This window comes from Scyliorhinus canicula, chromosome 22 (assembly GCF_902713615.1).
Source record: "Scyliorhinus canicula chromosome 22, sScyCan1.1, whole genome shotgun sequence".
In the NCBI taxonomy this organism is placed as follows: Eukaryota; Metazoa; Chordata; class Chondrichthyes; order Carcharhiniformes; family Scyliorhinidae; genus Scyliorhinus; species Scyliorhinus canicula.
Window position 1 is genome coordinate 23097475 of NC_052167.1, and position 12111 is coordinate 23109585.

Consider the following 12111-nt stretch of genomic DNA (forward strand, 5'->3'; position numbering starts at 1 on the left):
TTAAATCCTTTCTCCCAACTAAGGTACAGATATTTCAAGTCGCCAACGTTGACAGATTTTGGTGTTTTGATTATTATATATCAATGAGGCGACAGCACTCCGAGTGCCCATTTCCAAATCTCCACAGACTCAACTAAACAGCCACGATATGGAGATGCCGGCGTTGGACTGAGGTGAGCACAGTAAGCAGTCTTACAACACCGGGTTAAAGTCCAACAGGTTTGTTACAAATCACTCGCTTTCGGAGTACTGCTCCTTGCTCAAGTGAAATTTCACCTGAGGAAGGAGCAGTGCTCCGAAAGTTAGCCATTCGAAACTCCCCGGGTGGAACAAACCATTACAAGGGGACATAAGAACTAGGAGCAGGAGTAGACCATCTGGCCCCTCGAGCCTGCTCCGCTATTCAATGAGATCATGGCTGATCTTTTGTGGACTCAGCTCCACTTTCCGGCCTGAACACCATAACCCTTAATCCCTTTATTCTTCAATAAACTATCTTTATCTTGAAAACATTTAATGAAGGAACATAAATTTAAGGTGAATGGTGGAAGGGGGCCTCACGGTAGCATGGTGGTTAGCATCAATGCTTCACAGCTCCAGGGTCCCAGGTTCGATTCCCGGCTGGGTCACTGTCTGTGTGGAGTCTGCACGTCCTCCCCGTGTGTGCGTGGGTTTCCTCCGGGTGCTCCGGTTTCCTCCCACAGTCCAAAGATGTGCGGGTTAGGTGGATTGGCTATGCTAAATTGCCCGTAGTGTAAGGTTAATGGGGGGATTGTTGGGTTACGGGTATAAGGGTTACGTGGGTTTAAGTAGGGTGATCATTGCTCGGCACAACATTGAGGGCCGAAGGGCCTGTTCTGTGCTGTACTGTTCTATGTTCTATGTTCTATATAGGTGGGATGTCAGAGGTAGGTTCTTTACCCAGAGAGAAGTGGGGGCATGGAATGCACTGCCTGTGGAAGTAGTTCAATCGGAAACATTAGGGACCTTCAAGCGGCTATTGGATAGGTACATGGATTATGGCAGAATACTGGGGTGTAGATTGATTTGTTTTTAATATAGGACAAAGGTTCGGCACAACATCGTTGGCCGAAGGGCTTGTTGGTGCTGTATTTTCTATGTTCTATGTAAACCTGTTGGATTTTAACCTGGTGTTGCAATACTGCTTACTGTGCTCAACGAAACAGAGCAGAGAATAATGAGGCCATTCAACCCACAGAGTCCATGTTGGCTCCTTGCAGAGCAATCCAATCAATCCTGTTCCCTGCAAGGTGTCCATCCGATTTCCTTTTGAAATTATTGATCGTCTCTGCTTCCACCACTCTCGTAGGCAGAAAGATCCAGGTTATCGCTCACTGCGTACTAAACCACTTCTCACATCATCTGGCTTCACCCACCTCACCTATCTCTTGCCCAAAATCTTAAATCTGTGCCCCGTAATCACTATCAGTTAATTGGAAGAACTTTTTTCTTGTCTACAATATGCAAATCGGTGAATTTTGTAAGCCTCCATCGAATCATCCCTCAATGTCCTTTGTTCCAAGGAGAAGAACCCCAACTTCTTCGACTTAACCTTAAAGTTCCCCAGTTCCTCGAACCATTCTGGCAAATCTCCTCCGAAGCCTCTCGAGGACTGATATATCCTTGTTATGCCGTATAGCCAGTCGATTGATCTGATTAAAACATCAGAAGGTCTTCCACCTCAGCCATGAAAGATTACATCAGTCTTACCCCAACTATCTATACGGAGCCCCGAATGATTTAAAGAAGAAAAACATTTTCTACTCACCTGGATCAAATATCGAGGATCAAGGTTCAGATATGGAGACAATGGGCTCATTCCAGTCACTGAAAACAGCAAAGACGGAATTTAGTGTCAGTAACATCCTTTGTCTTTGTCACATCTTACAGCAAACCCCCCCCCCCCCCCCCCCCCCCCCCCCAAACACACTAGTTTCATTCTTTCTCACAGTTCCCAGCTACCCACTTTAGCCACACTGTCACAAGAGGTGTTTACCCAAAGGGAAGGAGGGGGAAATGGGAACTGTGGCACTCAGTGATGTCAGTTTCGCACTGACCCTTCACCTCTGGGGCTTGGCTTCCAAATCAAACAAGGGCCAATTGGATAAAAGTCTCCTCTTTTTTTTTTATACAGTCGACCATTTGCCCGAGTGAGGAACATGGGGCCGTTCTGGTGGATGGGTAAGAATCCACAGCAAAAAACAATATGGCAATCTTCATCAGAGAGATCACAAGAACAGCTATGATTGAAAGAACAGAAAATGATACAGTAGGGAGAGGATGGCACAGCTCAGGCAGTAGTAATAAAGTACACTGTTGGCACAATGTAAAGGGAGCTGTATGCTTTACCTTAACCATATTACACACTTGACGCAAGTCTCGTCTCATTTCCAGATCTCATTTGGAAAGAAATTCCCCAGAAATATATTACCCTCATGGGGAATGAAACACACTCAGGTAATCAACATGCAGCCTGGGTCAGAGATAGCATGCATGGTGGAGTGGAAAGGCAGTCACAAGGGGTGAAAGTTTGTTAAGAATATAGTTCAGTGAAAAAGCTCCATCATCACTTCTCAGCCTTTTGGCTAGCACAAAGCTTCGGATCAAGCCCAATTTGAGGTGCGATGTCTTTTCTCGTCAGCTTGGATTTTGTATGTGTCTCTTGTGGAGATCATGAATTGGCTTCAATTTGAATTGTTTTTTTGGAGACATCAATGAGATGGATTACAGGTTTGCCCTGTCCACTCTGCGCATTGGCTTTGATGAAAAACATTTTAAAAAAGACAGAGCTCCGGCAATTCTCACCGAGGCACGACATAGCAGGAATAGGTTATTTGTTAGAAAAATCTGTTGAAGTGAAGCAGGATTAGAGCTCCACTCAAAGAAGTTTTAACAGTCAGTCGACCCAGCAGGGATAAGGTAGTCACCAGAATAGATTGCTGCACTGCACAGTATTTGAAACGGCCGGACAGATGGCAGGCTCAGCACCAAATGGACATTTGCTTCTGCACCGTGGGAGATGCACAGTCCAGTTCAGATGGGTGGTCATTGTGCATCACCTGCCACCATCGGCAGTGCACGGAGATTGACGCTCGTGCCATTGGGTAACAGAAACTACCTTACTACCCACTTATTATAAGCTGCACTTTAGGATTCAGTGAGAATCGTGAAGCAAATAAACTGCAGAAAGTAGCTCCTTCCCCAACGAGGCAGATCTGTGCATTTAGAAATCAGGAGATTTACATCTAACGAGAGGTAGTTTGCTTTTAAGGATTCGGCTGGAGGCGGCATTAATGGTAATGGATGGTATGCAAAGCAAACAGCCACAGGGAGCATAGAAAGACTTGTCAAAATTTAACAGTGTCACACTGATTTCCTGGAGTCCTATCCTCTAACAATAGCGAATGGGCACGCACTTCTACATACATGGGAACACTTCCAAGTAACAGGATTAAGGAAAAATATTCACAGTCAGTCAAGATGGTGCATATCACTATTGTACAAGTTATATTGCCAGATAAGATAACCCCGATGACAAACTGGGACACTATCCTGCCACTGTGGCAATATGCAACAAAATCCCCAGCACCGACAACAAACCAACTCTGGGCTGGGCGGAATGCAGCATGCTTTTTCTGGGTGCCAGTGTGAAGCGGTTTTTTTGATGGCCAACCCGGCAGGTCTTCCAAAGTCACCGGCGTTCCAGGATTTTGTCCCAGTGACAATGAAGGAACATCCAACTCTGAATATGTGTGGTTCAGAGGAGAGCTTGCAGGTTACGGCTTTGCCATTCACCTGCTGCCCTTCTCCTTCTGGGTGGCAGAGGTTGTAGGGTTGCAAGGTGCCGTTGAAGGAGGCGTGGCGATTTTCTGCAGTGCACCTTTAAGGTGGTACACACTGCTGCCGGTCTTTGAGTCAGGAGAACTACTTCAGCTAAATCAAGGGCTGATTTAGCACAGAGGGCCAAATTGGATTGGATTTGTTTGTTATCACGTGTACTGAGGTGCAGTGAAAAGTATTTTTTTGCGAGCAGCTCAACAGATCATTAAATACATGGGAAGAAAAGGGAATAAAAGAAAATACATAATAGGGCAACACAAGGTATACAATGTAACTACATAAGCACCGGCATCGTATGAAGCATACAGGGGTGTAGTGTTAATGAGATTACTCCATAAGAGGGCAATTTAGGAGTCTGGTAACAGCGGGAAGAAGCTGTTTTTGAGTCTGTTTGTGCGTGTTCTCAGACTTATGTATCGCCTGCCCGATGGAAGAAGTTGGAAGAGTGAGTAAGCCGGGTGGGAGGGGTCTTTGATTATGCAGCCCGCTTTCCCCAGGCAGCGGGAAGTGTAAATGGAGTCAATGGATGGGAGGCAGGTTCATGTGATGGAGTGGGCTGTGTTCACGACTCTGAAGTTTCTTGCGGTCCTGGGCCGAGCAGTTGCCATACCAGGCTGTGATGCAGCCCGATAGGATGCTTTCTATGGTGCATCTGTAAAAGTTGGTAAGGGTTAATGCAGACTTGCCGAATTTCCTTAGTTCCCTGGGGAAGTATAGGCGCTGTTGTGCTTTCTTGGTGGTAGCGTCGATATGGGTGGACCAGGACAGATTTTCGGAGATGTGCACCCCTAGGACCCCGAAACAATGCAGAACAATGCCAGGAGCGCGGGTTCAATTCCCGTACCGGCCTCCCCGAAGAGGCGCCGGGATGTGATGACTAGGGGCTTTTCACAGTAACTTCATTGAAGCCTACTTGCGACCATAAGCGATTATTATTATTATACTTGCCACAGAATTCCTACCACAGGGAGTGCAATGTAGGTTTACAAAAATTATACCTGGACTACAGGGGCCAAGTTACGAGGAGGGATTACACAAATTAGTTCTGTTTTCGCCAGAATTTAGGAGGTTAAAGGATGATCTGATCGAAGCCTTCAAGATATTAACAGGATATTTACAGGGTAGATAAAGATAAACTATTTCCACTGGTTCCAAAACTAGGGGGCACAGTCTAAACATGAGAGGACTGTTCAGGGGGGAGGTTAGGAAGCACTTGTTCACACAAGGGATGGTAGAGGTTTGGAACTCTCACCCACAAATAGCAGTTGAAGCTAGATCAGTTGTTCATTTTAAATCAGAGATGGACTTTTGTTAAGCAAAAACATTGAGGGATATGGGCAAAAGGCAGGTGTACGGAGTTAGGTCACAGATCAACCAAGATCTCATTGAATGGTGGGACAGGCTCGAGGGGCTGAATGGTCTACTTCTATTTGTGCATTCCTATGTTCTCTGACCAGGATTTATATGGCTGGGGCAGTTCAGTTTCCGGAATTGACAATCCCCAAGATGTTGATGGTGGGGAAGTTAGTCATTGTAATGCCATGGGGAGATGGTCAAGATTCTCGCTTGGGTGTTATGGGCCAGGGTTTAGAGAACCCCAAAGTGGAGTTCACTGACCCACAACTTTTAATAGATTGCGGTATGGGGAGCACACGGCCCACACTACAGGTGTGGTACAGCAGAAATGGAAAAGTATTTTTTTAAAAGCAAAACAATGTTTATTCTATGAACTCAAGTTAACCTTTTTAAAACATACAGTGAACATAGAACATAGAACAGTACAGCACAGAACAGGTCCTCCGGCCCTCGATGTTGTGCCGAGCAATGATCACCCTACTCAAACCCACGTATCAACCCGATATCCGTAACCAAACAACCCCCTCCTTAACATTACTTTTAGGACACTACGGGCAATTTAGCATGGCCAATCCACCTAACCCGCACATCTTTGGACTGTGGGAGGAAACCGGAGCACCCGGAGGAAACCCACGCACACACGGGGAGGACGTGCAGACTCCGCACAGACAGTGACCCAGCCGAGAATCAAACCTGGGACCCTGGAGCTGTGAAGCATTTATGCTAACCACCATGCTACCGTGCTGCATCTTAGCAACCATCAATTCAAATACAACCCCCAAAGAATACAACACTAAGTAATCCTTAAGCTGCCCTTTTAAAATCCATAAGACTTTAAAAAACCTATAAACAGAAGCAAATCAGGTTAAAGTCACTACTGAGAGCAGTTATTAGTTTTAAATCAACAAAGGATCGATTTACAGTCTTTAGATGAGAGAGAGAGAGAGAGAGAGAGAGAGAGAGAGACTCATACACCTTCTGGCTGTGACTGCAGCTATCCAGCTTTGAAAATGAAACTAAAACACACCCTGCAGCAAACCGCCTAAAACAAAAGTAAAAAGCTGACAGACAGCCCAGCTCCACCCACACTCTGACATCACTGATAAACACCCATTTCTTAAAGGTACATTTCTTAAACACTCATTTCTTAAAAGGTACTCTCACATGACATGGGGTCTATAGCAACATTGGTAGGCCATTCAGCTTATCAAGCCTGCTCCACCATTCAATATGATCATGGCGGATCATCCACTTCAATGTCTTTGTTCTGAAGAGTCATGTCTCGGTTTCTCTCTCCACAGATGCTGCCAGACCCGAGTTTATCCAGCATTTTCTGTTTGTATTAACTTTCCTAATTAGTTGCTGAACCTGCATGTTAGCTTTTAGTGACTTATTGATGAGAATACCCTTTGTACATCTACACTTTCACAGCCTGCCAGCGCGAGAATGACCTCTTTATTCCTACTATTTTTGTTCTGTTAACCAAATCTTAATCCATGCAAATATATTACCCCCTATTCTATTAATTTTGCTCACCAACCTCCTGTATCGAACTTTAAAGAAACTTTATCCACTAACTTCCCTTTATCAATTCTGTTAGCAACACCCTAAAAAAAAAGTACAGAATACAGGAATGAGAATCTGGTGAACTGGTGCGACGACAATAATCTCGCCCTCAATGTCAACAAAATGAAGGAGATTGTCGTGGACTTCAGGAAGCGTAGTGGAGAACATACCTCTGTCTATATCAATGGGAATGAAGTAGAAAGGTCGAGAGCTTCAAGTTTCAATGCATCCAATTATCTCCAAAGGTAGTTCATTCAATTCTGGGATGTAAATGATCAGATTCCGGGGATTTATCAATCTTTATTCCCATTAAATTGTCCACTACAACCTTCCTCCCAATACTAATATCCTGTAATTCCTCATTCGTCCTTGTCCCTTGGATTTAAAATTCTGCATGAAGACAGACACAAAGTAAACATTTAGTCTTTCTGCCATTTCTCTAATTGCCCATTATAAATTCTCCGATAATTCCTGTTCGTGTTTCAATGTCGCCACATCTTTATTCCGCGGTCCTTTTTTAAACGGGTCAACAAAGTGATCACTGGCTTTGTTTGGGCGGGCAAGACCCCGCGGGTAAGGAAGGTAATGCTAGAGCGGAGTCGGGGAGAGGGTGGGCTGACGCTGCCAAATTTTAATAACTATTACTGGGCGACGAATATAGCCATGATCAGGAAGTGGGTGGTGGGGGAGGGGTCGGCATGGGAGCGTATAGAGGCGGCTTCATGCAAGGGCACCAGTCTGGGGGCGTTGGTAACTGCGCCTCTGCCGTACCCGCCGGCACGGTACTCCACCAGCCCCGTGGTGGTGGCGGCCCGGAGAGTCTGGGGGCAATGGAGGAGACATGTGGGAGCAGAGGGAGCATCGGTCTGGTCCCCAATCTGTAATAATCACCGGTTTGCCCCAGGAAGTATGGATGGGGGTTCCGGATATGGCAGAGAGCAGGGATTGAGAGGATGGGTGATATGTTTATAGAGGGGAGCTTTCCGAGTATGAGGGCGCTGGAGGAGAAGTTTGGGTTGGCAAGTGGAAATAAATTCAGGTATCTGCAGGCGCGGGACTTCCTACGTAAACAGGTGTCAACCTTCCCGCTCCTACCGCGAAGGGGGATTCAGGACAGGGTAGTTTCCAGAGGGTGGGCAGGAGAAGGGATCGTCTCTGACATTTACAAGGAACTTATGGGGTCAGAGAAGACGCAGACCGAGGAGCTGAAGCGCAAGTGGGAGGAGGAGCTGGGAGGAGAGATAGAGAATGGTCTATGGGTGGACATGTTGAGTAGAGTCAACGCGTCCGCAACATGTGCCAGGCTCAGCCTGATACAATTTAAGGTCGTTCATTGGGCTCACATGACAGTGGCCCGGATGAGCAGATTCTTTGGGGTGGAAGACTGGTGTGCAAAATGTGCGGGAGGACCAGCAGTCCATGTCCACATGTTCTGGGCATGTCCGAAGCTTAGTGGATTTTGGCAGGGGTTTGCAGATGTCATGTCCACGGTGTTAAAAACAAGGGTTTTTACTGAGTCCAGAGGTGGCGATTTTCGGGGTGTCGGAAGACCCGGGAATCCAGGAGGAGAAAGAGGCAGACGTTCTGGCCTTTGCTTCCCTGATAGCCCGGAGACGGATACTATTAGCTTGTAGCTTGGAGGGACTCAAAGCCCCCGAAGTCGGAGACCTGGCTATCGGACATGGCTAGCTTTCTCTGTTTGGAGAATATCAAATTCGCCTCGAGAGGGTCACTGTTAGCGTTCACCCAGAGGTGGCAACCGTTCGCCGACTTCTTCGCAGAAAATTAATTGTCAGCAGGGGGTGGGGGTTAGTTTAGCTTAGAGTAGGGGGTTAATAAAGGTGGAACCTGTAAGGGAGGAAGACGGCGTTTGCTCTATGTTTATAGCTTCATGTACATTGTTTATTTTGTTGTTGCTATACCAAAAATACCTCGATAAAATGTTCATTAAAAAAAAATTCTCCTATGAACTCAAGTTTGTCTTAGCCAAACATTTACTTTGATGTTTTTTGCTAGTTTACATTCATATTCTATTCTCCTTTTCTTTACCAGTTCCTTGGTCGTTTGTCACTGTTTTCTAAAATCCTCCCAATCCTCAGATTCAAACAACATCATAGGCCTTTTCTTTTAGTCTTACACAATCCTTAACTTCCTTTACGATAAAAGCAAAATACTTTGGGTGCTGAAATCTGCTGAAAGGACACAGCAGGATTGGCAGCATATGCAGAGAGAGAGAGAAACAGAGCTAACATTTCAAGTCCACATAACTATTTTCTCTCCCCACGTAAGCTGCCAGACCTGCTGAATTTACCCGGCACTTTGTTTTTATTCTCAATTTCCTTTGTTAACCACAGCTGACTGACTTTTGGGTTTTTTTTGTGTCTTGAAGGAATGTACAATTGCTGTAAAAATTATGCAATAATTCTTTAAATGCTATCCATTGTCTATGTACCGTCATACGCTTTAATATATTTTCCCAAGCCACCTCAGCCAATTGCCTTTGTTCAAATGTAACACCTTGGCTTCAGATTGAATCCATAGGACTCGTAGAATTCCTACAGTGCTAAAGGAGGCAATGCAGCCCATCGAGTCTGCACCGACCCTCTGAAAGAGCACCCTACCTGGGCCCACTTCCCCACCCTATTCCCGTAATCCCATCTAACCGGCACATCTTTAGTATCTGAGGGGCACTTTAGCATGGCCAAACCACCTAACTTGCACATCTCTGGACTACTTCACTTTCAATGTAAAATTCTAACATGCTATGATCCCTAAAGGTTCTTTTATAAGATTATCAATTAGCCCGTACATTGCTTTGACAAAGAGTCAACGGACTCGAAACGTTAGCTCTTTTCTCTCCCTACAGATGCTGCCAGACCTGCTGAGATTTTCCAGCATTGTCCCTTTCGAGCCCGTACACTTACTAGATCTAAAACAGCCTGCTCCATCAGTTCCTCAATGTACTGCTCTGGAAAACCATCTCCAGAAACTTGCCCTCCACAGCATCAGTACTCATTAGGTTTATCCAGTCTGTGTGTAAACTGAAGTAAACATGATTGCTACACAACCCAAGCTACCTGCTTCTATAATCTCCCGATTAATACCATGCCCCACACTACCACTACTGTTTGGTAACCGATAAGTAGCCCCTACCAAGGTTTACTAACCTTTTTGTTTCTTAACATTTGCGTGGCGTGAATGTTACTTGCTATTTACCAGCCCAAACCTGAATGCTGTCCATGTCTTGCTACATGTGGACATGGGCTGCTTCCTTCCATACCTTGGGAGTCACAAATTGTGTAATCTTCAGTGAGCATCCCCCATTTCTGGCCTTGTGTTGGAGGGAAGGTCATTGATGACGCAGCTGAAGATGGTTGTGGCTAGGACGGTATTGAGTAACTCCAGCAGCAATGTTGTGGGAATGGGATATTGAGAACCATCCACCTTGTTTGGTGATAGGCAGGACTCCAACCTGCCTAGAGTAAAAGGCAGTTACTCTCCCCTCACCTCTGGCAGCCAGCATGTACCAGCCATTTAAACAATTTCAGCCCAAAAGCAACTGCAATAAAAACATGCTGCAAGTTATCCTGTCTTGGGATACAGATTATGGCGAGAGTCTCCTCAGACCTAAAAGGTAGATAAATTGACCACCAGGCAATTATTTTAGAAGGAGCCCGAAAAACTATTTCTCAGAGAGACTGTGTATGTGATGTTTAGATAACAAAATAACACCCATCACCTTGCCACAACCCAAATGTGCTATAAATCCAAACTAAAAGGATACCACAAATGGCTTATGGAGCTGGTCTACGTGGGGCTGGAATTGGGAGAGGAGAGAAACTAATCCCGAAGACCTGACCTTGTGCATTTTTTGCAAATACAGTCAGTGATGCGAATTCTACAGATAGAATATCCTGTATTGCTTTCAATCCACCACATAACACCCGCAAATTCTGGGGCAGCACGGTAGCACAGTGGGTAGCACTGTTGCTTCACAGTCCCAGGTTCGATTCCTGGCTTGGGTCACTGGCTGTGCGGAGTTTGCACTTTCTCCCTGTGGGTTTCCTCCGGGCGCTCCAGTTTCCTCCCACAAGTCGCAAAAGACGTGCTTGTTAGGTAATTTGGACATTCTGAATTCTCCCTCTGTGTACCCGAACAGGTGCCAGAATGTGGGGACGAGGGGCTTTTCACAGTAACTTCATTGCAGTTTTAATGTACGCCTACTTGTGACAATAAAGATTATAATTACTCCACTTCTGCACAGCGCAAGTCCTTGAGAGCCTGTACAGCATTGACTTAACCATCCAGTAATTATATATCTCAGTATAAAAATCCCCAGTTGTTAGTACTTCAGCTTCAAGTTGGAAAGCCAAGGTGGCGCAGTGGTTAGCAACAGCGCCGAGGTCCCAGGTTCGATCCCGACTCTGGGTCACTGTCCATGTGGAGTTTGCACATTCTCCCCGTGTCTGCGTGGGTTTTACCCCAACAAACCTAAAGATGTGCAGGGTAGGTGGATTGGCCAGGCTAAATTGCCCCTCAATTGGAAAAAATGAATTGGGTACTCTAAATTTTAATTTAGAAAGCCATCTTTCTCTGTTCCAGTACCAACTCCATACCCCTTGCTGTGGTTCCACCTCAGACTGATTCCATAGGGACAGAACCTTGGTGCACTATTCAGTTTTTTCTCTCACATCCTACCATTCACCAAGACACCTTGAACCATTTTGTTGTCTTTAAAGATACATAAATGCAAGTGGCAATTCATCAATGCAAGCCCTCACTGCCCCTCCACCTACATCAACTACCCCCACCAAAAACTCAGTGCACATTCTAATCACTTTGCAATTGGACATCCAAACAACTCTCCTGGTCAGCCATAAGATGCACAACTGTGCGGCGTAATAGATTTTCTGATGAGACCTTAAACCAATGTCTTTGCTTGGGTGGATGCAAAATACCACATGGCACTATTCTGAAGATGACCAGTGTCCTGGTCATTAAGAAGGCGTACGGTGTGTTAGCTTTTATTGGTAGAGGAATTGAGTTTCGGAGCCATGAGGTCATGTTGCAGCTGTCCAAAACTCTGGTGCGGCTGCATTTGGAGTATTGCGAGCAATTCTGGTTGTCGCATTATAGGAAGGATGTGGAAGCATTGGAAAGGGTGCAGAGGAGATTTACCAGAATGTTGCCTGGTATGGAGGGAAGGCTGAGGGACTTGAGGCTGTTTTCGTTAGAGAGACGAAAGTTAAGAGGTGACTTAATTGAGGCATACAAGATGATCAGAGGAATAGATAGGGTGGACAGTGAGAGCCTTTTTCCTCGGATGGT

At 45.6% G+C, this 12111-nt stretch overlaps 1 protein-coding gene across 1 annotated transcript in view; it reads right to left on the reverse strand.

Moving 5' to 3' along the window:
• LOC119956057 (mitochondrial import inner membrane translocase subunit Tim23-like) overlaps window positions 1–12111 on the reverse strand; it is a 46301-nt gene that overhangs the window by 31688 nt on the left and 2502 nt on the right. The window contains exon 2 of the mRNA XM_038782864.1: window positions 1790–1848. Within this exon, the coding sequence (XP_038638792.1) occupies window positions 1790–1848 (59 nt within the window). The remainder of the gene's footprint in view (window positions 1–1789; window positions 1849–12111) is intronic.